At 38.0% G+C, this 26,862-nt stretch overlaps 3 protein-coding genes across 4 annotated transcripts; 1 reads left to right on the plus strand and 2 right to left on the minus strand.

The window, feature by feature from the left end:
• Positions 1-1,884: 1,884 nt before the first annotated feature.
• Positions 1,885-4,386, plus strand: lag3 (lymphocyte activating 3; the record flags this gene model as incomplete). The annotated part of the gene is made up of 8 exons (XM_079241061.1): positions 1,885-1,933; positions 2,041-2,161; positions 2,324-2,547; positions 2,853-3,098; positions 3,185-3,253; positions 3,554-3,718; positions 3,899-4,020; positions 4,291-4,386. 8 exons carry the CDS (start codon positions 1,885-1,887, stop codon positions 4,384-4,386), a joined length of 1,092 nt encoding a protein of 363 aa, XP_079097187.1.
• A 664-nt stretch (positions 4,387-5,050) lies between these two features.
• plekhg6 (pleckstrin homology domain containing, family G (with RhoGef domain) member 6) lies at positions 5,051-20,491 on the minus strand (the record flags this gene model as incomplete). The annotated part of the gene is made up of 15 exons (XM_079241064.1): positions 5,051-5,231; positions 7,722-8,347; positions 9,891-10,006; positions 10,098-10,230; positions 10,325-10,444; positions 11,128-11,262; positions 11,351-11,500; positions 12,410-12,520; positions 12,977-13,126; positions 13,419-13,469; positions 13,549-13,644; positions 13,981-14,118; positions 14,393-14,521; positions 18,320-18,476; positions 20,472-20,491. 15 exons carry the CDS (start codon positions 20,489-20,491, stop codon positions 5,051-5,053), a joined length of 2,313 nt encoding a protein of 770 aa, XP_079097190.1.
• Positions 19,082-26,250, minus strand: tnfrsf1a (tumor necrosis factor receptor superfamily, member 1a). 2 transcript variants are annotated; one of them, XM_079240902.1, is made up of 10 exons: positions 26,094-26,250; positions 24,145-24,246; positions 23,936-24,041; positions 23,710-23,835; positions 23,449-23,604; positions 23,284-23,362; positions 22,606-22,652; positions 21,454-21,629; positions 21,247-21,367; positions 19,082-21,159 (listed from the first exon to the last, which is right to left on the minus strand). In XM_079240902.1, the coding sequence occupies exons 2-10, from the start codon at positions 24,211-24,213 to the stop codon at positions 20,861-20,863; spliced, it is 1,179 nt and encodes a 392-aa protein (XP_079097028.1). In that variant the 5' UTR covers positions 24,214-24,246; positions 26,094-26,250; the 3' UTR covers positions 19,082-20,860. The 2 variants fall into 2 exon arrangements, with proteins under 2 accessions (XP_079097028.1, XP_079097027.1); XM_079240901.1 differs by lacking the exon at positions 26,094-26,250 and having other exon boundaries at positions 24,145-24,278.
• Positions 26,251-26,862: the final 612 nt, after the last annotated feature.

A 26,862-nucleotide genomic window follows, 5' to 3' on the forward strand; every position in this document is an offset into this window, starting at 1 on the left:
GTTCAGAGTAGAGCCGCTGCTCCTCTGCATCAAGAAGAGCCAGTTGAGGTGGCTCGGGCATCTGGTCAGGGTGCCTCCTGGATGCCTCCCTGGTGAGGTGTTCCAGCTATGTCCCTCCGGGAGGAGAACCCGGGGGAGACCCAGGAGATGCTGGAGGGATTATATCTCTTGGCTGGCCTGGGAATGCCTTGGGATCCCCCCCGCAAAGTTGGCAAATGTGTCTTGGGAGAGGGAAGTCTTGGCTTCCCTGTTTAGGCTGCTGCCCCAGTGACCCGATCCCAGATAAGTGGTAGAAGATGGATGGATGGATGGATGTTTGTATGAAGATTGCACCTAATGAGAATTGTATTCACTTAAAGCAATCGGAATAACCTTTTTGCATATGAGTGATAACGCGGGCTGCAGTGGTTAGCACTGTGGCCTCACAGCAATAAAGTTGCTGGGGGGAGGTTTGAACAGTGGCCTTTCTGTGTGAAGTTTGCAGCCTGTACAGGGTGTACCCTGCCTCTCGCTTTGAATGGGATAGGCTCCAGCTTCCTGCAACCCTCAATTGGACCAAGTGATCAGGAAAATGGATGAAGTGACGTTGCATGGATTTGTGTTTTATACAGACTATGTATTTAAAGAATTGAACACAAAATATCTTAATAGATATCTGTAATTAAAAATGTAAGGACATATGAAACTAGCGCTAATGATAGTTTTGTTTTATTTAGATTCTGAGTATTTTTATGCACTAACAGAAGCACTTCTTTATTCACTCATTAACACATCTACAAAACCCTGAAGGAAATCTACACAAAAAATCCTTACCATTACAGATATGATGCAAATTTTTTGTCAGCTGCATGAGGTTTCTAAATATACTGGTAAAGAAAAACATCTTTTATCTCAGAAATTGATCCTCTTTACAACAGTTTTCTCTCATTTTAAATAATTTACTGGGAATTGTTCATTTTTAGGTTGATGTGGAATAAACGTTGTAGGTTTGAGGTGAGGTTTAAAACATTGAGGTTTTAAACATTTGCCTGGCTGTGTAGGCCTGAGCCTGCTGCTCCAATAGTCGTATAAGAATTGACGAAAAGGAAAGTAAAGAAATGAGAATGGCGGCGATGATTCATTTTCATGAATATCCATAAGAAGCAAATACTGTATCTCAAATCTCCTTCCTTCTCAGGCTCCTGCTGCTGATCTGAGTTAGTAATGTTAACCAGTGGTTGTAAACGTAAGTGACTGGTAGTGACAGAGAAGTGACGCAGTGGTTTGGTGTTGCAGTTTTACCATCTTGGTTTCAAAACAACAACTAGCGATTCCTTGAATAATACTGAAGATGTTTATAAAGAAGAGCCGCTCCGTGCGGTTTTGGTTGAAAGAAGTCTAATGTATATCAGTGTTTATTTACTTGTGAAGCTTAACATCACAACTGCCTCGTTTAGAGTACAGAAATGGCTACACATATTGTGCATGTTTCAGTTTATTGCTTGTGTCCTCTCTATGTTTTTACTGACTTGCAAACTAAAGTATTGTCCCATATTGTGTATCGAGTACGTCTGACTTAGAAGACGAAGAAGAATTAGATAAAGAGGGAATCCGTGGGAGGAAGTGGGGCTCCCTGTTTACATCTTTGTCTTATAGTTTCCAGGCTGACAAATCACACCACATCAAAGTGTAGCTTGCAGCTGAAGTCACATGATAAGCAGAGGAACTACCCAATGCTCCACCTACGTTAGCACCCACGGGCTCATATATATACCTAATCACCCAAATTCTCGAAAACACAAGCGAGAGCACTTCACTCAGAGAAGACAGACGTCAGTGGGTGGAAAAAGACTGAACGGAGTGATTTATTTTAACAACAGGCAGAATATAGAAGCAACAATAATGATGTTGTTAGAGAGCATCATCTTCGGAGTGCTTACATATCTCATGACAGGTAATTTTACTTCATATTTGAACACAACAATGCAAAAAAATAAGCACATGTATTTTAGTTTTCTGGTGTTTCTTTTTCAGAAATGAATTGTGTTATTTGTTCCCCAGCAGCTAGATGTGAGATGACTGATGTGTTCGCTGAAATGGGTTCCCAGGCTGTTTTACCTTGTAAATGCAGAAATAACCCCTGCCATCCAGCTGGCATAATCTGGATTAAACAGAACCAAGGGTGAGACACAACTTACTTTACTCCCCACGTCCATGCTACACTTCTGCTTCTCTATCTAGCCCTAAACACAGCAAATTCATCCTCTTATCCTTTCACTTCAAACTAAAGACTTCTACCTGCATGTCATTGACACTGTATTGTTCTGATTCCCCTTGTTCACAGCACTGTTTGGAGAAAACAAAGCAGCGGTCTGCAGTACTTTGGCTCTAGTTGGTCAAAGAAGGAGGGCACCCGTGTGCAATGTCAACATTCACAGTTCCCAAGTGGTGATTATAGCCTGCAAATCAAGAATGTGAAACAGGGGGATGAAGGACTTTACTCGTGCAGGATTACACTTGGAAAGCGTGCCATTGAGAGCCATGATGTCATGCTCAGGATTATGAAAGGTAAGAAAGGGATCTCTTATTTGGTTTCTTGCACTTCCCTGCCAATACTCCTGCAGTGGACCCTCAGTGACTTCACAGTAGTTCAGATTTTAAACTCTTTTGCTGTTGAATCATTTATCATGGAAAGTGAGACTGCGTTGCGTGGAAGTGTCTGTAAATTTCTGCACAAATTGTTATTCTTAATGATTCTTGTGTTTAAACGCAAGTCCCAATGATATACCAACACTGGTTAATTCATAGGTTTGTTTTTGTGTTGATGCTGTAATTACTGTAGTTTATCTAATCCTTGTTTGTTTCTTGAACAGTGTCTGCCTTTCCATCGGCTCCCATAAGCGGAGATATTGTGTCAGTCCGCTGTAGTGTGACACCTTGGCATGGCAGCGGTTTTGTGCAGTTGATGCTGAACAACAAGTTAGTTGTGAACCAGACTGGAAACACAGAAGATCTGGTTGTGAAGAAAATCACAAACGAGGAACTGGAAGGAACCTGGACCTGTGTCATTAAGTACAACAATAATGAGTGGCGAGCCTCGACAACTCTGTCTGTGAGAGGTAAGATCTTGAACTGGAGAAGTTAGTGAATTAATAGAAGCTGCTAGATAACATGTTTTAAATATTAACTTCTTTTTTCCATACAGGAATCATCAAGCCATCCAAAGATGATACAAAGATTTACACTGCAATAGGGTCAATGATTACTCTCCCCTGTGAGTTCTCGCCTGATTTGTTTTCAATGGGGATAGTCTGGGAGAAGTTAGATCAAAGCAGTCCTTCCCTGGACAACCGTCATACTTCTCTGTCAACCTGGAGTAAATCCATTAAAATTAATGAAGTTGCGTTTGAGGATCAGGGTAATTACAGATGCACTGGGACCGTAAGAGGACACACACTGGCTCGCACAATGCAACTTGTTGTTGCTAAAGGTCAGTTTAAATACTTCAGATAAAAATAGGTTAATCTCAATGCATTTCTTTCTAAAAATCCTTGTATTCATGTTTTTTCCATAGTTGTCCAGTCAAAGAACAAAAACTCTGTGATGCTGACCTGCCAACTGAGCGACGCAAGCGAAGTCACAGAATATGAATGGGTTCGTGTGAATTATGACATCAATGGCACCGAGTCATTTGGGCCTATCCTGAAAGGACAGACAATTGTGATAGAGGAGACCTCAGGTGATTGGACGTGTCGTTACTACGGCAAAAATGGCCTTTTAGGGAATGTAACATACCAAGTTCCACTGATGAGTAAGTTAACTCCTTTAGGTTTTAATGCTACAAAAATATTTTCCAGGAATTGGACATTTGTGCATGAAAAATGTCACATCTGACACTAATGTTGTTTTTTTTTTGCAGGCGGTCAAACAGGACAAAAAGCATCAGGTATCTCAGGCAATGCTGGGACTGTGATCGGGCTTAGCTTTTTCCTGGCCATTCTGCTGCTGATCCTGGGTCAGATGTACAAAAATCACAGAAGGGTAAGAAAGGAAAAAACAATCATATATTCTGGATGACTTTTCAGAAAAAGTTTGACATTTTTTACGTTTTCTTTGCGAAATTGAAAACCTGAGAAAAAAAGACTCTAGAAAGATGATTCTAGAAAGTTCTCTCGATGAATATTGTAGGGAAAAAAATGACATTCTCGTAAAATTAAGAATACAAAAAAAAAGAAGGAATAATCTGTGCACTTTAATAGATTAAATCTCAAGGCACAAATTTTAAGATATTTTCATATTTCTTCTTCACAGAGGAAAAGGATTTTGCAGTACCCGGCCCTGGAGACAATCGTCCATAGCATCTCCAATGAGCGGGAGGAGAGGGAAAGGAACCGAGTGAAGAAATAACAACATTACATCTGAAGAGCTAAAATGACACAAAATCAGTAACTGCTTTCAAAATTTTGGGAGTTTTTTATTTGCACAGTTTTTGTAAATATTTTCAGAGCAAGTGTTGTAGCATTTAATGTTTAACCAAAACTATCAAAACATTTCTAATTGTATTTGTCCTTTTTTTTTTTTTTTTAGCTGTAAATATTCTTTATTACCCAATGTGAGGCTTGTTTGCATAATAGGAACAAATAAAGTGCACTTAACAGAAATAAATGTGGTTTTATTTTCTATATACAATCACAATCCCTCTGCTTAGAGAGAGGGAGACGTCACAAGTGATATAAATAAAATACACACTACTTAGAAAATTTTTTTTTTTTTTTTTTTAACTGGCTAAATAAATGTGTTTATGTAAATATGTTACACTGTTTTACATTATTAAGAAAAAATTGTTGCTTAACATTAAAAAACATTGTTTTACATCCCAAACTAGTTGTGCAAAGATCACTGTATTTTTCTGTCTGCAAACTTTCTTGTCTTCCATTATGTGCTGCAGTTTTTCCCAAAATGTTTATTTCCTTTTTCAGTTTCTTGATTATAAATTTATATTCACAGACTTTGAGGGAACATCATAGAACAGATGATGGCAGAGGAAACATTTAGTTGGAAGAACACATCGCTACACCTGACTACACTCCCCATCTTCTTGGTCTGAAAAATTATTGCAATCCCAGTCAGCCAAAGATTGACTCTTTCCCACTACAAATATTTCATTTCTGGGATTCAAGTGATCCATGACTTCCGCATCATCAACGCACCAGCCTTGCCAGTCCACGTTCTCTCCATCCGCAAAGATAATTCTAAAAGAGAAAGAGATGCAGGCAGGAAGTTAAAACTGGTCACTCTTTCAAATGTACAATTTTATTGTTATTATTTGGACTGGACTCGCCCACCCTGCTTTGATACATAATTAATGTGTTTTGATTAATTTACTTTCATTCATATTCACAACAGTCAGTAACACATTACTTAGACGATCCAACTGTTCTACATATTTTAGCTGCAGTGACACAGAAGTCCTCTGAAAATAGGAAAACTGTGTTCAGTCAAAGCAGTTCTTGTTCTTTAACACAGGCAAACACGAATATACTTTTAAAGCAATAGAATAGTCTAGGCGTTTAAAAAAAACACAAAACTTTGCATTATTAAAACAACACTGGCTAAAGCAACTATTGCAATAATAGATACAGTGATGATAGAAAATGGGGACAAGCCAGAACAACAACAACCCAGTGCTTTTTAGTGTCAACTGTGTTAATGGCAACTTCAGATTCTCATATAGTGTTGTGGTTAGAAAAATGAGCCACACAGTAATTTTATGTTTCCATTCCAACAAAACAGTCTGCTAATCATCAGACCACACAATATCTGTAAAGCTGAGGCCAGTGGAAAAAAGCTGATGTTACATGCTCAATGACAACTTAGAGATGACACTTGGTGTTGCGCACATACTAGTCATTTCAGGACGAGACTTTGCTAAAGTTGAAAATAATTGTTGAGTCCTGGTTAAAATGACAGTAAAAGTGGTCTATTAGAACTGATAATGTTATTTCAGAATTTTTTAACCTTGGGATTGTAGCTGTTTTCACACGTCTATGGTACAAAACAGAGCAAAATTAACGGCCACTTGACATTCATGTACATGCTATCATGATTACAAACTTGACTTTTTAAGAAGTCAAACATATTTGAGCAGAGCTGATGCTGTGTAGGTTGCAAGAAACTACCAGAGGAGGCACTTTAAAGACATTAAATATGCGTTTTGTATAAATTTTTTTTTCATTCTACAACTTGTGAGAGAACCCCTTTTCTTATTACTTTTCCCATGATGTTGGGGATGTATTTTCTAAACTTTAAGCTATGTGTAATACTTTAATATACCAGTTAAAAAAAAATCTTCAGATTAAGTTAGTTACAGCTTCATACATGTGGCATTAAACTTTGAAACATCAGTTTTTACGTACAAAACACACTTCTAAGCAAATCATATTTTCACCTCCAAAATAGAGTGAAATCTGAAAACTTGGGCAAACATTAACATTGTAGATATTTATTATAAGGAGGGGGCACCAACAAGCCTCTTTACAGCAAGTCAGTGATACTGATGTTATCAGATATCTCAATGTTGCTGCACCAGAAATAAAACATAGCCACAACGTTAGTGAGCATGCACTTTCTTACATGCGCATACTAGTCAGAAGCGTGTGAGGAACCATCTTTTATTACTGTCCCTGCTTTTAAACCTTCAAGAAATGGCCTTTGTTTCTCTATCTCCACCAAACACAGCATAGAGCTCCCACAAAATCAGATTTTTACAATATTAACATTAAAATACTATTTATAATCTAATCTAAAAAGAAGAAAGAAGTGGGCAAAGATCAAACATTTACTGTTATTAGATTAATTCGATTGTTACCTAATTCCAGGCCAGATAATTTTTCTGTTACTCAGTATGGATCACGCTAACTTGTTTGACACAAAACATCTGACTTCAAAGTCAGCAAATTAGTTAATATCAGTCAGTGGGAGTGAATATGTATGTTGTGTGTTTTGTTTGTGTCACTTTGACTTTGCCTTGAAACTGTCAAGGATTTGTTTGTTGCTGCCAAAAAAATACAAGCAAAATTGCGAAATGGCGAATGTTGGAAATGTCCTAAAAGGTCATAAAAGGCCATTTTTTTGGACAAATTAAAAGGGTCACAACAAAGTTTGTTTCATAAAAAGATTTGTACTAATACAAAAAGAAGGCTTAAATACCAACAAACTGTTCAGATATTATTCTATTTAGCATGTATATTTCATTGTTTACACGATAAATGAATATTTTAATGCAAAAAATTAATTTAGAACTAGCTTTTGCCACCAGCCACATTATTTTATCTAACACCAGTAACGCCTGTATCATCCCAGTCCCTAAGAGTTGAGGTTTAGTATTTATTGGACATTGGCCACACTTGTTTTTTGTTGTTTTCTTTCTTATGATCTATTCTGTCTCTTGTCTGCCTTTGTCTTTTATTTCCTGCAATGCATGAACAAAGATTTATGAAAATAAAAACCCTTTAATCAATGAGAAAATATGTGTATTAGGATGTTAAATGTCTGCTATGGACTGGCGAGCTGTGCAGGGTGTACCCTCTCTTTTGTCCAAAGACTGCTGGGATAGACTCCAGCTCCCCCGCGCCCCTTCATCAGACTAAGCGGTTAGGATAATGAATGAATGAATGAATGAATGAATGAATGAATGAACGAATGACTGTTAAATGTGTTAAAGTAACTTTTGTTGCACCAACCTGCTTGTCTTGTCATCTTCATCCCCATCTACCAGCTGCTCCTTCCATCTTGTACTTACTGAGAGAACCCTTTTTCTCACCAGCCCCACCTCCTCCCAGTCTGTGTCTCTGTCTCCATCACTGGCTGGGGGCGAGGGTGGGGGGGTATGTGAGGTGGAAGGAAGATACTTTGACCTTAGATTAGCAACCATTATGTGTTTGTGTCTTTTTATCCCAGCTTTGTCTCGGTCTCTCCCATTGGCTCTTTCCAAAAGGCCCTCCAGAGGTGAACGCCGTTCCTCTGGATTACATCCTGAGCTGGATATGTCCTCAGCTTGGAATGATGTGTTCACATTTTTAGAATACACATGACGCGCCAGATCTCCATCAAGAATGATGTTGGGAATGGATGAACTCCTTTGAGTTTTTAGTTCAGGCTTTTTGTTATGGAAGTTCTGATCTGGGGCAACTTTGTGCTGCATGTTCCCAAACACGCCCTGGTTTGACTTTAGGGACTCTAGATTGAACACTTTGTGTGAAGCTGCTCTTCTAAAGCCAGCAGGAAGAGAGTTTCTCTTCATATTTAATGTGTAGTTTGATTCTGAATTTGAGGAACCGTTTGAAGCCGCCTGAGTCTCCTCTGAGTCCTGGAAGATCCGTTTTGACAGATGAGTAGGAGGGGCCTGATTTGTACTACTTGACCTCCTCCTTTGTAAGCCAAGTGATTTGAAGTCTGCTGAGAAGATCCTAGTATCAGGAGAGGTCTCCATGTCAGACTGACGGGAGGAGGAGTTTCTCCTGGTGTCCTGGGTTACAGATGGCAAATCTGAATTTCCCTTTGTCAATAGTCCTCTTTCCTGTGGTTTAAAGAACCCTTCTCTGGAGACTGATGGCTGGAAATGAGACTGCAATGTGCTCTCTTCATTTGTTGGGTAATCAACATCAGGTAATCCATCCATGAGAAGGTTGTGTGGACCAGTTCTGCTTTGTCGTAAAGGATCGGTAGCTTTGTTGCGTGCAAAATAATCCAGATAAGGGACAGGTTTCACACTGTGGTTCAACATCATGCTTTGCTTGTTTTTTATCCGAGACTCAAAACTTTGCTCTTCTTCCTGCCAATGGTTTCCATCTATGTCTCTTTCAGATCTCAAATCTATTGGTTTATATGGTTTTGATGTTTTTTGCCAATCTGCATCACTCCTGTACGTTACATTCAGGCCAGTATAATGCAGCTGGGAGCTCCAAAGAGCTGATCCAGTGTTTTCAGTAAATGGCTCATCTGAAGGTGGATGTTGCTTTGTTTCTTGAGATCCATTTATTGCATGGTTGTTTATTGGTTCATCAACTAGTTCATCCTTTTCTCCTGAATAGGTTAAAGGTTGCCCTTCTGTCTGCATTGTATCTGTACTGGCTTCTGTGGCAGGTTTGGCATCTAGCTGGCGTGTTCTCAAGTTTTCCAGTCTGATGTTCTCTTGCTCTCTCAGATTCTTCAGTGTTTCCTGACAATGTAACAAAGCAGTTAATAATGACTCTTTTTTTTTTTTTTTTTTTTTTTTTTTTTTTTTAACAGAAAAAAAGGATTGTGAGGAATTTTGTGATAAATTTTGTTTGCAAAACTTAAAAAATAAATAAATGTTCCAAATTTTTGCATTGTAAACAGGGATCTGGAAAAATCAGCACATTTCGCAGAAATTTTTCATTTTAAAAATTCTTGGCTCAAAAATTACGAAAGATTTTCGGCTGTATCTTCGTCATTACAAATATCAACATTTCCCCTCAAAGTTAAAAAGTCAATGAAGAAAAAGATGTTAAAATGGAACAACTTCAAACTAACTCTCACATTGAATAAAATCTACTTCAGATCACCCATGTGTCTCGAGCCTTCTTTCTGCACAAGTTGTTCTGACCATCAAATCTCTATCTGATTATTGGGACCAATCCATCCATTTTCTTTACCTATATATTACAATGTAAGGTCACAGGGGAAACTAAGAGCCTGTGCCGCAGTCACTAGGTGCGAGTCAGGGTACATGCTGGACAGATTGCAAGATTATTGCAGTGTGTATCTTGATGAAATCGATTCAGCAGATTTTAGATATCTAAAGCTTTTTCATTTGTAAAGCTGCACTGCTGAATCTGAACTAAATCACAAACAGCTTTATAAGATGTGGAAGTAAGGTCAGTTTTTACCTTCGCCTGCTGGATGTTAGAGACCCATGTGGAGCAGCTATCAGTGGTGCTGGCAACAAGAATGAGGACATTCATCACACTCTGAAGCTCTCCTACTTCTACCAGAAGAAATGAATCTGTGAGAAGCAGAAATGTATTTAAGGATCAACCATTACATGTTTATACAACATGTTTATGTCATCTTGCCAAAAAGAGAGTGTAACTGACATCCATCTTTCAGTGGGATATAGTCTGTCCTGTCGAGCGCCAGAGGAGGTCGAAATAACTTCAGTCGCTCCCCTTTCTTCTGGACTTTAGTCAGAAGGAGAACATCTGAGAAGAGTAGAGCCACCATCTCCAGCTGCTTTCCAGCATGTGCAGGAAAAAACAAGAAATTTTAAAGACTGAAAGATATGGTTAAAATACAGTTATAGAAAGGTATGCGATTTACTCACCTTGTTGTCCTTTCCGCTCCGAAACTTAAAATTCTCCTGCAGCAGCAGCTTACGTACAATTCTAGGACTGACTCCTCTGATGGGGCATTCTAGATCAAACTGGCTGATCTCTCGGACATGCTGCAAACCAGTAGAAATAAAAAAGATTTCAGAGATATTTTGTTTTAGGCAGACACCACAGTGCCAACATCCTGAATAAACATTAAAATCCTCTGTTATCTCAAAGCATATCACACTTTTATATCAGCACCGGGTTAATGTTTTGTTTTTATCTTTCATTGCAAGTCATTAAAATAAATAAACTATAAAGCAAGTCAAAGAGAATATTTCAGTCACAAAGATACACAAAACTGAAGACAGAGGGAATATGACCACATGTTGATGCTTCATGTTCTTATGTTCTACCATGCAATGCAAAACAGCCACAGAGACTTAAAAGAAGACGCAAACAATTTCAAAAGAGCAGCCAACAGAGATAAGATGACTAGACACATTTATGAAATAGTAAATGCAAACACAGAGACCTACAAAACAAATGTGTTGAGAACAGAAATACAACAAACAGAACACAAGTAACAACAGACATGAAAAAGTTGAAAAAAAAAACATAAAACAGAAAGAAACAAAGTTATGGCAACACAAAAAAAGAGCTAAATTTGTATAAAAATTAAAATAAAAACTACTAAAACAGGCCTTAAAAACTGCAATGAACAACAACTTGACCGCAAACAGGAAAAAAAAACACTAAGCCACACAAAACAACTCTGAGGTTAATGAAAAAGAATCAAGAGAGGATATTTTACCTTGTCGATTTCTTCATTTAATCCTTCCACCTCATATCCCTCTACCCTCTGGGCTGAGATGGAGAGAGCAAGCTGCTCATCCTTGAGCTGCATGTAGTCATTGATGCTTTCCAAAAAGCTGTTGACACTGGATATCTGGGGAGGCACAGAGATGCATAAAAGTTGGCATGAGACACACGTATGATTGAGAAGGATGAATATTTGTGCAGAGGCAAATCCCCACCATTCCTCTGAGAGTCTGTTGCACACGAAGCTCCGAGGTGTTTTTCAGGACAGCTTTGAGCAGCAGAGGGTATTTTGTGATCCTCTGGTGGGGTTTGGCCTGCATATCGCCGAGACGCATCCTCTCACAGTGAGGGTGAGCCTCAATCCACTGGACAGGATAGAAACATAAAGATGTTGTCTTATATTTGTGTCTTTGATGAGATAGAGATCAGAATTACATTAGAATTGGGTTTAAAACATGCAGAAAATTCTTTAAATGTGTTATTTTTTTTTCTGTTTATAACACTCAAACTAATATCTTGCAAAAAAATCACATGTAAATTCTCAAGATATTTAAAACATATGCTAATTTACTGAAGTTTCCAACATACCACACAGAGATGTAATCATATCTACAATCTCGGGTAAATAAAACAGACATTTGCTAAAACAAAAGCAAATACTTTAATAGTAAAATCATATGAGGGGATTGTTCAGTATGATTGGAATGACCATGTCATATAACACCTACTATTTCCTGCTAGACTGAGTCTTTTACTGTGAACAAAAAAGGTTTCTTGATCAAAGGTATGATGTATGTGGAACCAAATAACTATAATCATGTGCAGCAGCGGTTTTGTGCCTCAGTTGGTATTATTAGCATTGTAAGTAGTCCCTAAAAACCCCTTCTAGTGTTTTGGTTTTTAGCACCATGAGCTGAAGGTGTGAAGGTATGTGAAGGGAGGTGTGTGTCTTGAAATTTTTCCCATGAATGTCCTGCATTTACATTTATGAACAAGAGATTTACTAATGTTGAATCATTTGTAGAGCATGTTGGTGCAGGAAGCGGTTTGCCATACAGGAACTGTCTATGACAACTGTCATAGACGTTGGTTGTGAAATCTTCTCAAACACAGACCCCAATATTACCTGAACTGTTAGTCATTACACTGAATTCCATTCAGCTATTAATGCGTGTGAGAAAGAAATGCTGAGCATTTGTGGGCATGCACTTTGTCACATGCGCGTGCGGTTTCATTGCATGCTGTATGCGGATGCCACCGCTGCTTGGCTGTACCTGGACAAATGCAACAAAATGTGGATTGCCCTCCGTCTGACTGCGTACAAACTCCACATTGTCTTCTTCCTCCCAGCAGTATTGATGGTAGACAGAGAAGCGTTCATGGAACTGGGAGAAGATAAACACAGAGGTTGTACATGGATTAAGGAAATTTGTTGCTTTTTTTTAATGTTGTTAACCTTGATTAATACAACAAAAAATATTAAGCATTATCATCCATTTCAAACACCCTACAGTCAAGTTTGCTTGTCACTTTACTTGGCTGGAAGCGGCGTTTTTACATTAGAGGCACGTTTCTATGTGCATCTCATAACAGTGGAAAGTTTTATGTTGATTTAACATCATACATGGTTGCAAATGTAATAAAGTTTAGATTTTTAATGTTTGATCTAGAGCTTGATCTAGTTTAATTTTTTTTTAAAATCATTTCTAAAAAGAAAATACATTAAACCGAAACAAAGACCTGAACTTTGTGCAAAGTGTTTGAGTACTTTATTGGATTTTTTTAAAATGATAATCTCCTGAGTGTGTCTGAAATACATCTTGAAAACAGCAAGCTCATACCTGCAAGCAACCAGCCTCCAGCATCGTGGGGTCAAAGGGTTTGCCTGTCTGTCTGACTTCCTGTAACATGGGAAAGACCACCTCTTGCCAGAACAGCTGGTGTGCTTGGAGGATGGAGGGCAGGTTAGAGAAAAGCAGCTCGGGGGTTACCTGTTACAAAAGAAAATCAAAACAAAAAGAAAATAGATTTTAAAGTTCAACTGCCCTGCTTTGTAATATTTTCCATCTTCTCAGTGGAAATGTGTTGTTGAGCTAAAAGGTACATGTTCCACTTGCTCTGTGTGTTGCAGTTTGTCTCAGTTGGAGCGGATGTCAATCAGTGTATATCATTAGTATGCAGAGCAGTGGAAAATAGGCCTGCTTATGATGTGTGTTGTAAAGGAGGTTTGTGTTTTTCCACAGACCTCCTACACATTTGAGGCTGAGTGCTCTGTGGACTGACCTCCTGGAGAAATCCATGCTGCTTGAGGTGCCGAAGAGCTCCAATAACAAACTGTGATAGAGGAGGCAGATTTTTCACACATTCTGGAGAAAATCACTTCTCAGCTTCATCATATCATCAGATATCTTACATCATCAATGATCTTTAGCTTGTTGATGTAGTTGAGCTCAGTGTGGACAAACTCCCACAATGCCTCCTGCTGGTGTTTGTGCATCTTAGGCATTGTCTGCCGTGAAATCAAAGCAAAGGAAAAAGAAGGAAGATGAGGCAAAGCAGACGGCTATTCAAGATATTTGAGGAATATTCTGCATACTGAGCAGACACTTTACAAAAATAATATAATGAAAGCCAATAGTTTTTCCCTGATGCAACACACAAATCATTATTAAATCTCTCATTACTTTCTTGTGTCCATAGTTTGACAGGGGGCAGCAATCGCTGTAAACCATGCAAAATGCATTATTTACCGTTTGCTCTATGTAGTGATAAATGAATGCTTATTTTTGTGGTTTCATTAAGTTTTGGCACCAAGTTGGCAATAAGAAAAAACAGAGTCCCTTACTGAATGAAACTGCACTAAATCAGTCCAGCTCTGTTCCAGTGTGGTTCCCTGACTTTCCTCCATCCACCTCCATTTCAGGCTTTCTGGCCCAGTGTAGGCCTCCAGATCCTGCTTCAACACATCCAGCTGACCCCGCTCCTGGTGGATGTTGAGAGGAAACACAAACAGAAAGGAAAAAAACAACATGAAAGTCAGCAAGGATAAACATTATAAACTAATCACATAATGAATCAGCAGTTCCACAGAAATGAATATATGTTGTGACTACTTGTGGTCATATAAAAAATATGTCAGTGGAGCTGAACAAGAAGCCTTGCCCTGATTTGACTGGGCGGACCCAGTTAAAAGCAAATCTATATGCATTTCTTCATTTGTGAGAATGTTGTTTGATGAGCAACACACAACATGATACCTCCGATGTCTTTTCAGACACTCCGTGGTTGAACCGGACCTGTTTCAGCGCTGCTCTGGGTTTTCCTCCTTGAGAAGATCCTTTACTCAGTGTGGTGAAGTCTGTCACAACCTTCTGCTTGGTTCGCCTCTGAAAATGGGAAGCTACAGTTAAACTTGTGTAATTTAAGAATGTTTATCAAAAAGTTGTAATAATGTAAAGAAACATCAATGAAGAACGTAAGAAATATTTAGATCTTATTTAACTGTACATTGGTGTCTTAAATCATAACTTATAGTGATACGTTATGATTTGTTGTTGTTTTTTAATGCTTAGACAGTGATGGAAGGATGTCAAGGTTTATCCACATCCATCATGTCATTTAAAGAAGTAATACCTCTATAATGAAATACTGAAAATACAAAACTCTGTCAATATAGAAAAAAAAAATCAGCAAATACAATTTAGTTGGGATAAAGTATGATATGTTCTTATGTCAGATTAGCAAATATCATCAAACTGAACAACTTTTACACAACTAAATGGTTAAATCTACGTTATCATGAGATTTACAACTGAATCGATAGCCACAGGGGCTGTGGAATATCTCGAAACATCATTTTCACTCAACTCAGATTGTCACTGCCTCGAGAACTGTAACCAGAAGATGTAAACCCACATATCAGTCCTAAACATAAATGCAGTTTTTAATACCATAATTTATTTCAAATGAAGGCAGTGGAAATTTATTTTCAGGTTGGATGAGTTCATATTTCAGATGTTTTTGGGGAAAAGTGACTACAACGGTTTTGTGCTCAAATTCAGACACACCATTACAGCTTTTATCATAGCAAGGCCCAAAAGTGTGAAGGTATGTGATGGTATAGGGCCGCATGGGTGTGCATAGCATAGATTATGACTTTCATATGTGTAGGGGTATTACTGATGCAGAAATGAAGATGGAGAATATTGAGGAACATATACCATCATCAGGTCTTTTACTGGAAGGTTTATCTCAGCTAGATAATGGCAAACATCATTCTTAAACAGCATGGTTTCATAGACAGTGTTTGTATGTGCTTGACTGGCCAGCCTTTTCTCCAGATCTGGGTCCAATTGAAAACATATAGAGCATCCCGAAGAGGAGAAGCAGACAACAACCAAAGACACTGAAAATAATTTACATTGTCCTTGTGTCTGTTAAATAAAGGTTCAAACAAAGTGATAATGAAAAACTCAAGTTACTTGTGCATTTTAGAAAGCAGGACATCTCTTTTTTTTTTTTTTTTTTTTTTTATTTATTTATTTTTTTACAGTGTTTGCAGAAAAGGTGTCAAGAAAATTCTATATAAATGAGTTTCTTTTTTTTTTTTACAACAGAAAATGAAAATCTGTTTTATTATTCATTGGTTTGTGTTGAAGACAAAAAAGAACTATATTCTCCCTTTGAAATATGTAGAAGTGTTAAATTCATCAAGTGCAAAAATGTACGTAAAATATTAAGAAAATATTCACAGCATTTCACCAAATGATGGCAAGTAACTTCGTTTTAGTGTTTCTACCATCAATTTCAATTTTTTTTTCTCTCTTGTTCCACTTGCCTGATATCGAGATGCACGGAATTTGTGTTTGTGTGCTGACCCCCGGTGGTGATTGTTTATCTCTGCAGCTATTGGCCCATCAATAACATCCGGCTCTCTGGTTTCCATGTCCCCCTGCCTCTCTCCATTCACACTGCCTCGCCTCTGTTCCATTTCTTCAATTAGTGACTCATTTGCTCCTCCATTGTTTACATGTGAGACTTTTGGGGAAAGGCTGAAAAATAATCACAGGGTTACTCATTACCAAAATAATGTATGTGAATGCACAACAGATTACCTCAAGGCAAAACTTTACACATGAAGCATGCAGAACAGGTGGCAGAATGTGGGAAGACATGTGGTTTGATATTGTTTTAAAATGTACAAACATGCAGTAAGAAGAAAACACAGTAAAAAATCAAACAAAACAATAACATATGCGATTTCATGAGTTTTGTGTTATTGGATGTGAATAAGTCAGCCTTGGAGACTCAATGACTGAAGCATAAGCCCCGGGAGGCAGAAACTGAGGATCCTGGTTACTTTTCAATTCTTTTTTTGTTTTTGTCTTGTCCAGCATTTTCAGTAAGCAGAATGATTGTGTGCATGCTGTGTTCTGCTGAGCAAATTTACTTTGCTAAGGGGAGCTTTGTAGAATACTGATCCCCTTGATATTCTGGATTCTTCCTTATTTTTCTATTTCTTTGGCATCAGAGTGCTGGGGCAAATCCCACCATTAGGAAAGAAAAAGAGAAGACAGCAAACAGAGAGTAGGTAGGAGACAGAAAACACCTTATAGAGAGATGGAGAGAGACAGAGAAAAAAATCCATACATGTCCACATACATACGCTGATACATCCACATCCACACACACACACATATATACACAGGTAGATACACATAAACACATTTAGACCAAACACAGATTCATGGTCCCCCTATGGGAGGACCAGGCCAACAACTGTCAGGAGCCCCAGAAACTAAAAAGTTAAATATAAACCATAAATACAGAAAGAAAAAAACCTGCAGAACATACAGAGTAGAATGTGTACGGAGAAGAGTGACCATGCCAATGTGACCCCGTACTTTTTAATTCTTAAGTTCAATGGAATTTGGATGAAAAGTTAAACATGGCTATTTAACTTTTTTAGTAAAATGGCAGTGATGAGATCAGACATTTTTGCACAACTTTCAATTGAATGACCATGATGAGAAGTCTGTAAAGCTACAACCAACTTACATGCAAAGTTTAAACAAAAAGTCATTTAGAGGAGCAGAAACAGGAATCTGTTTTAAAACTTCCAATAAAGTCAAAATCAACTTTAAAAAAGATTAATTAAAAATTAAAAAAAAAAAAAAAAAAGTATATTTACTCTGTCAGCAAAAAAAATGAAAAGTGTAATGAGCAGAACAGTAACACGAGAAAAACAAAACAGTTAGTAAAACGAAAGGATTTGATGGGAATGATAAAAAGGATAAACTGCCCCGTCATTAAGTGGAAAGGAAAGCAGTAATTTAGGAATTATTTACCTATTCTTTTTCTTGAATGGACATGTTTGACAAGGAAAATGTAGAGCACAGCCAACCACTTAACCAGACTGTTGCATTACACATTCACTGACGCTGTTCTGTATTAAGAGACCAATAATATTATACAGTTTCAGCTCCAGTTACAGAGATGTGCGGGCGACAGTGCTACTTCAGGTCTCAACTTGCAACATTTTGTGCTTTAGCTTAAAATTACAGTGAGGAATTTATCTCAAATCTCAGAAAGCTATTGTATCTGAGTCCACTATTTCACCATTTTCTACAAGAGCCAACAAAGTACTTCTTTTATGCAAAGCTGAATCAGTGGGGCTGCTATGAAATAACAGAAAGATGACTTAGAAAGAAAGTGCTTTGGTGTTTCTGCCAATTATTGCAACCATTATTTTCATAATGATACTTTTACAGTCTGGTAAATTGTCGCAAGACACATTCTTCAGACTGAAACGCTAGTCTTCTCATGCTTTGCTGTCAAACGTCAAAAGACAGATGTCCTAGCTTTTATCATTATGAAATACCTGTCTACAACCACAGTCCATATCACACAGTAACGCGAAAAATAACATAAATGTAATTTATTTATATTTGTAAGTCCTTGGCCTGTTTGAATGCTGATTATAAACTTTTAAAACAAGGCTTCCTGGCACTTTCACAGTCTCAGTAAATCAGCAAATCAAATACGAAAATCCATTCCTTAAAGTCTTGACAAGAACTTCAACAAAATGCAACTTACTATGGTGATAACATAGCATTTCTTTTCTGCACTGTTTCTTTTTAAACCACAATGTTTGTGTTGTTAATCTAGAAAATCATGAACTTTACCTGGGCTTGGTTGGATCCATTTTGTTTCACACTGTCATCTTTGGTTTCTGTTAACTTTCTCCTCCTCTCCTGTGCTCTGCCCAGATCAGTCCCTCCCTCTCCTTCTTTCACCTGCACCCCAGCCGTCTGCAACTGGCCTGACAGGAACAACTGGATTCTGCAACCAAAAAAATCAGTGCTGAGGGCTGGTTAATGTGTCACACTGAAAAGTGCTCAGTAGAGCAGAGGCGATGACTGATTTCTTTGAAGATGATCTACTGTAGTTTATTTTCAATCGGGCTCATTGATCACCCTGAGCAATCGGTTTTTAGGGTACAAAACAGGATATTTTCATGTTCAGCCGCTGATCCTGCTGATTACCCAACAGAACAAAAAGCCACCCATATGAAAGGGGCTGAAAGAACCTGATGTTTGAAGTTAAAGTAAAATAAAAAAAAAAAAGCACAGGAGAGCATGCACGGAAGAATTACAGGAAAAGGGTCAAGAATGCAACAAGACAAAAGAAAGTATTAATTCACGTCAAAGAGAAAAGATCTAACAGTTATACCAACAGGAAGAAAGATGTCATTACAAAGTGATAAAATGTTTAAAGGTCTCTTGCAGGAATGCAGATGAGCAGCATGGCTGTAGATTAAATACACACTTACAAATGCTCAAGTATTTCACACTTTTATTTCTACACTCCCCCCCCACACACAAACATACATCTCACACCCGCAGGCAGATTTGTGGCACAGAATCACAGCTGACAAGTTTATTATGATTTTTATTGATATATTGACACTTATAAACAGACCAATACACTGAAACAGCAGTGCTTTAAAATGTCACTTCAACTGTCTGGGCATCACTCGAGCATGTTTTAACATGCAGGCCAAGACTGGCAAAGTCGCCCGGCAGAGACAGACTAAGACAAGGTGTGTCCCGTTTTCTCCAACAGTCACAAATAATGCTTCTATGATGGGGTTTAAAAGATAACAAGGTGCACGAGGCTGTGCAAGGCCTGCAAAATGTGGCACAAATCTGCTCACCACTGCAGAGGAACAGCAAACTTCCCCAAGCTTTGCTATTATTAATGTAGTACACCTAACAGGGAACTACTATTACAACATTACTAGGTAAATCTATGACACCATTTAATTTGACACTTCCTTGTGGAAGAAAAAGGAAGTGTTTTCATCTTTGAAAATGTGTGAATAATATAAGTGTCTTGATTAGAGAATAGAATAGCTTAAGTGCCTTAAAAGATTATAGGTAAGTGGGTATAATACACCAACTGTCTTGAAAATACAAGACTAGATTACAAAATATAAAGCTTTGTGATAATGCAAATTGTCCTAAAATACATTTAACTACATTGAAATTCACATGTTTGTAATAATAACAAATGATTGCGGTATAGTGATACTAAACAAACAGCATATGTTGACAATGCCTCTTATTTACATGAGGAAATAGTAACTTTTTCTTACAATCATTCAGTTTGCATGAATGGAGAGAAAAACAATCGAAACTACATTAGGAAAATAGAAAGTTGCATGCAAGATGCATTTTTGGTTAAAATGTAAAACCACAAGCTTTCTTGCAAATCCATAAGCTCTTTACAAAACCAATCTGTTAAAAATGTAATAATCACACCATGAGAACCATTCTAACATTACAGATCACTTGATCAAACATACTTGGGTCATACATAAACACGACAGATTATATTTGTCATTTTATCAATCCAAACATTCCTCTTTACCAAAACAGAGAAAGTATCTGCCTTCTGATTAAAAGTCATTAGAGATAAAGACTCCTATTCATGAATTTTTTGCACATAAAAAAAAACAAAAACCTGTGGATCTGCAAACAAATGTTTTGGATTTGCATTTGAACTCTAAATTGAATTTAATAGCTATACAAATGTAAAAAAAAATGTAAAAAAAAAATCTTTGGTGTAATTTTACATTGTGCAAATGCATAATGAACTGGCAAAGGGAACCGTGTAAATGAAAGGATAATCATGATTTGCATCTTATAACAACTCCACAAAAGCATTGCCACAGACCCCAACGCTGTTACATCATTTAATTTTCTATACAAAACAAAACATAAAAATCACTTTTTTTTGTTTTTTTGTTTTAATGACTCAAACATTTAAAGATACTTGTCTGGCTTATCCGACATGCTGGTAAGGTAGATCTTGTTGCCTTTTAACTGAGCTTCAGGCTAATGTTAGTAAAACTGTAGCTTCATAATAACTCCCTCTCAACCATCGTCTTGCTTTGAAATAAACATCATAACTATTGCAGAAATACGCTTCTTCTGCACCTACAGATTGTTCTTTTGCTCACAGTTGTTTGGTGTTCACAGTGAATGACTAGCAGGATGAAAGGCAGAGTCTTCAGCTCGCCGATTTGCCGTGAAATCAAACTGCTGCTTTAATTGTAGCACCATGTTCATTTGTGCACTTCAAAGCAATCCATAAACGAGTTCCTTAAGTGAACAATACTTGGTCTTATGAGCTCTTTGTACATTTTGCCAAGTATGACAGAATCACTGAATGCCATACTTTGTTTCAAGTTCTTCTGCAGCCCGACCCAGGTGAATCTGTCTCAGTTTGTCCAGCAGCTCGTCTAACAGCGGTCGGTGTAACATTCCCCCTCGTCCCCCTCCAACTGCTCGCGGGCTTCTCTCGGCCCACATCCGCAGCATCTGGTAGTGAGCCTCCTTGCAAGATCGGTGATCCATCTCCACTTGTTCGATCTCTGTGTCCCTCAAGCCAAGAGAACGCACCAGCTGCTTCATCCGCTGCACAGGAACCAGATCCAGCACTGTGTAGATCAGGTCAGGAACTACAGAGGGGGAAAACAGGAAATGGTTGAAAGAAAGAGATAAGAGACAATTGTTTTCTGAATGTTGACGACAGCACACATACTCACTCTTTATTTCTAGGGGGATACAATCAGGCAGATTGACGAGCTCCTGTTCACTCATTGGGGTTTGATTTGTGGCCTTTACGCTGCTGTTCTCCAGGGGTTCATCAGTGCTGACCAAGTATTCCTAAAAGTCAAGAAAAGAACACATTTATTGAATGTAAATGTTGATCCATCTAATACAAGTTATCCCTGGATGATGACTAGAACTACCTGGCACGAGTCGATGGAAGGGTTAGACGGTTGGTGGGAATTACTCTTCATCTTCTTCTTGGTAAACTTTTTTGTGACAAAGTAGGTGACAAGAATCCCCAACGATAACAATACGAGCCCCACGGCCAAAGTTCCAACAAATACACTGATGAGCCAGTCAGGTGTAGGGTCTTGACCTTCATGAGGAAACAAAAGCAAAGAATGTTAAAAAAAACCAAACCAAAACAAAACAGGATAGACCGTAACAGCAAATGCTACATCCACTGAAGTAACGGTTTGTCAAATATAAGGGTTTAAAAGAACTTAAATGTATCTAAACAGTAAAACCAGATAAACATGAAAGCATAGTGCATGATTACTTGAGATAATATGTCCTAAAGTTCTCCACACTAATGTGTTTCCAAGTCGGAGTGTTTTGGGCCATTTTGCATACAAAGTAAATAAAAAGTGACATGTCTGATCTGAAAGAAAGGGTAACAATCTGGGAATATTTAAGATAATAAAGTACTGCATGTGAGAAAAAGAACACTTCTGAATACTATGGGCAGATCTGAGAATATCACTAATTATATCAACATGTAACTCTAAACGGATTTGTTCTAAAGCAGGATGCAGTCAATCATAATGTTGCTCCCCAACATGAGAAGTTTGAGCCTCATTTTTATTTTAATCAGGGAAGAGCTCAGATGGTTTATCCTTGCCCAAACTAACCCATTATACCACTAAATTTCTGTCAAAGAAAAACCTAAAATGGCTCATAATTGACTGTCATTATAAACAAAACACACACATACACACACCTGCAACCAAGAAGAGTAGAACACGCAATAAAGAGCTTAACAGAAAGATCTATTAAAAGGTCACTATTAGCACATAATAAAGCTTCTTATTATCTGAAGCAGGGGAAGGCAACTCTGGGCCTCAAACCCCACAGGTTTTAGATGTTTCCCTGCTCTATTTAATATACCTGAGTCAAAATATATAGATCCAACAGCTTATTTTCTGCTCATCTATATGATTCAGGTGTATTAAAACAAGGAAACATCTAAAACTTGCACGACTGCAACTCTCAAGCAAACAAGTTACCTTCCCCTGATGTAAAGAGCAGTAAATGGAGTCTTTCATATAAATACAACCATTGTAAATGCTTACCCTTTGAAAGATGAGTGACTGTGCTGACATCTTTAGGCTCTGTGCAACTGCGGAGAACCAAAAAGACATTTCAGAAAACCAAGGAGGAAGTAACACATCTTGAATAGGAAGTGATTAAGTTGAGGAACGACTAGCAATCTTTGACATTTTTGACTCAACAAAGTGTGGTTTAAGTTTACAACTACACATGGAAATATTCTCCGTCACCACAACAACAAGCACTAGATAGAAAATCTGAAAATGGCAATCTAAGTACAGTTCTTTCAAAAGGATAACGTTTTATATCAGTGATTCAGTTTTTAAATAAAAACCTTGTCAAATCTTTTATCCATGCCTTGAAGGACAGTGTGACAATAATATTTGGGTTTGCATTTAAAGCAGACTGTTAATCTACAGAGAGATATTTTAGCAGCTCCTCCTGAGTGAACCAGACCATCAGTAGATTTCACAAAAGAGCACTTGTTTAGTTACAACAAGAATGCCAGACAGCAACTCTGGTGTGTCATAACTTCTCTCCTGTATTGCCAATAAAAGGAAATGCTGAACAAAGGCAGAAGTGTGCTGCAAGTTTCAATTCAACAAACCTTCTTCCCCAAATGACAGCTTAAATAAAACCACTCTAAACAGATGGGAACCATGCATGCATGAAAAGTTCACACAAAGCAGTTGCATACTCACTTCTTGCAGGGTTCACACTTGCCCTTAACTTTGCGGAAGTTTTCCTGACATTTGCATACAGTGTTTTTGTTTTCTGTACCTGTGCACAACAAGATTGTTTCTGTTTAGACTGAGTTGATGACATGCCAAGGCCATTTCTAACACTGCCAAAATCTTGTAACTTACATTTCTGAATCTCCTTTTCATCAGGCTGGCATGATGTACATCGGAGACACTGGTATGTTAGTGAATCAATTATAGATCTGTAATAACCATCTTTACATTGACAAACAGTGTCTTGGTGTGATGGGCATTTGGTTTTCACAATTTCGTTGTTCTTTTCTGCAAGAAAGTTAAAAAGAAGTAAGAAAAAAAGTTAAATTTAATCCACCAATTGATGTTGTCCAACATGGGAAATGGAGTCAGAGAAAGGAAAGACTGCTTTACCTTTGCAGACTCTGCATCGTCTGCAATTTGGGGAAGAATTCATGTACTCTGTGAATTCACCAGAGGGGCAAGGTTCGCAGGTGCTTCTCTGGCCTGGAGCATGACACTTTTCTGCAAGCTTATAACCTAAAAACATGAACATTAAAAAAAACCCAGAACATTACAATAATGTGAAAGCTGGAATTATTTGCTTGCTAGCATGCTATGTGTACTGTAGACAGAGTACCTGCAGGGCATTTGTTGCAACATATTCCCTCATCAGTACGAAATTCATCATCTCGACATGAGTCCTCCTCTGAATGTTGCAGAGTAATAGCACTGGCAGTCATGCACTGGAACAAAGAATTATAGTGGCCATGAAAACAAGGCTTCATTCTCTACCACAAAGCAAGTAGCTTTCATGACTTCATGAAGTTTATTTAAGTTCTTTCTAACCATTAATAGTAGTACGAAGCCAACAGTGGGATTTTTTATCCACCTTTGTAGATGCCCAATTCCCTCCATCTTGCAGACTTGATTCAATCCATCTGGGGCCACCTGGAAGACAAACCATCTTTAAAACAAAGCTAACACGATATAAAGTAATATAGACTTTAGATAAAATACAAAAAGGCAATCTTCTCTATAAACGTGCACACAATTAGTTAAAACTGTGTAGTTCTCCAAGTGCTTAAATTTACGGTTGTGCTCATCAGACTTCTTCTACTGCAGACTTCTGCACCTGTTGACAGGTATTTTGTCCCACTGTTCAACAGAAAAGTGCTCTATTTTGTCCAGGACCAATTTGTTTGTTTGTTTGTTTTTTTCTTTCTTCAACTCAATCAAATGAAAAAAAGTGTCTTACATTACTAAATTATATTTGTGCAAATTTTTAGTTATTGTTCCTTTTTTAAGTCTCCAGTTGTTTGAGTGACTGTTGTAAATTCAGCCTTTTTCTTTAATGAAAGGGCATGAATACATATGAGCACAACTGTACATTTAAACAATATTAAAGTTGTAAGGAACAACATTGAGCAAAAACATAATTTTGCACGTCTTTATGAAATAAAGTGCATCAGGCTGCCGCTGAACATGGCTTGCACTAAACTTCACATTTATGCAGTTTTGACTACTCTCCCCTCACCATCACAAGAGTAATTTTATATAGTCGGCAACATTTATATAAAATGTTAATGACAACATGTTGGAGCAACCACAGAGCAGTATAAACCTAAAGTAAAAGCTCCATGTTGAGTCACACACAAGCTGGATTGACCAGCTTACACTGTACATTCAATAACGTTTCTGGTTGGTGCCCCAGTTCAATCACATTGTACGTTGTTGACTCACTGGTGGCGAGTTTCTGAGGAAGAGCTTTAGCAATTCCTTTCTTCTCTTTTTTTTGTCCTTTTTAGTGACGACAAAGAATTTTTCACTGACACACTACTAATCAAGTATTCTTAATTAGAGGTGGAGTAATACAGCACAAGCTTGATAATATTTTGTTTGTCCAACCTATCTACATTAAATAAAGAGGATGTAAATGTCATGAGACCATCACAGGTAATAAAAGGTCAGTTAAAATGGCAAAGGGAGCTGGAGGGAGTCATTAAACTTCTTTATTTGGTGATTTGTTTCAAAGCCTGTTTACTATCAAAATATTAAGTGTTTATGCTGCAGTGATTTAAACAGTACAATGTGGCTCGTTATAACAAAATAAAATTTTAAAACTCCATTTTCTGTTTGCTTTTACAAATCTTGCTATATTATCATTCCCATAAATAACTTGCCCCCGTGGTAATCTAATTAATTCATGATCTATCATGCCAAAACCAATAAATTACATTTTGTTTGACCCTACCTGACGGTTATGTTTTACCTTTAGTTATTAATACTTTTGTTTGAAAATATTTTTATTGGATTTGTTGAAATTAAAGGTGAACAAGAGCAGCATGAGCTGGGCTACTAATAAATATGCAGGCCTGCATTCATTCTCACCTGCCACGACAAGCCATTTATATTATCATAGGAATTTGAGCAAAATGTAGATATAAAACAGAAAATTTCTTGTGGTTTTTTTTTTTTTTTTTTTTTTCCCCCCTTTCAACAAAGCTCTTTATTGTGGGTTTTTAGAAAAAAGCCTGTCATGTTGGCTATTTCTGGGCCACTTGCCAGGCAGCTTCACTTCCCTGTCGCGTTAAAGTCCGTTCGGACACAATGCAGCTCTTACTGTCATTAAAAACATTTAAAATAATTGTTCATCTGCGGACAAGATCCAAATTTAGGCCCGTCTTTTTTAAAGTTTCGGTTTTCGCTGTTCGCCACTCACGACGCCCACCGCAGCCCAAAGTCTGATATGAATCTCTTTCCCCACAAACGTGCAGCAAAGTTTTACCGTCACTTACCTGGACAGCATCCGTCACCGTGAAGTATGTTCCCGGTTTTTAATGTCATACATCAGTACATTAAAAAAACACACACACACACAAAAGAAACGGTTCGTTGAGTTAAAGTTACTTTCTTTTCCCCTACGGCAGCAGACATCAGAGCCCTGCACGTTCGTGGCTGTGGATGAGGGAGGCGTAGTCAAACGGGAAATAGCTGCGTCACGAGCGCGTTTCAAGGAATTGCGAGGCAGCTGGGCAAGAAGCCTGCTCCTTCTGGCGAAAACAAACCCAAACTTGTGTGACTTACAGACGTGTTGGCGCCAATATGACTGTCTACAGGTGAATTATGATATAATGGACTGTAAAAGATCTGAACCCCCTTTTGCGGAAGTTCGGGGAGGGGGGGGTCCTAAACATCCAAATAAAGAGTTTCTCATTAAATACTGTCCATCAGTTTGATGGAGCGCTGACTCAGGTATTTACCCTGAATTTCCAGGTGTTCACCTGAGCCCCACTGAATGTAACCTGTATGATTCACATAGTTTTGTTGTCTCCAATCATCCAGGGGCACCCTGAGTTGCAGGTGTGTGTGTGTGTGTGTGTGTGTGTGTGTGTGTGTCTGTGAGTGAGAAGGTGTTATCAGTCTGAGGAGACCCCTCCTTTCTGGAGAAATGCTTCCCGAAATTTTGAAGCTGATTGCTTTGAGCAAGAATAGATTAATGTCTCTGCTGTTCTTTTTTTATGCCACGCACGAACTCCTGTCAAGAGCTGGAGCTGGGTGAGTCAT

Source organism: Telmatherina bonti (assembly GCF_933228915.1).
Source record: "Telmatherina bonti genome assembly, chromosome: 5".
In the NCBI taxonomy this organism is placed as follows: domain Eukaryota; kingdom Metazoa; phylum Chordata; class Actinopteri; order Atheriniformes; family Telmatherinidae; genus Telmatherina; species Telmatherina bonti.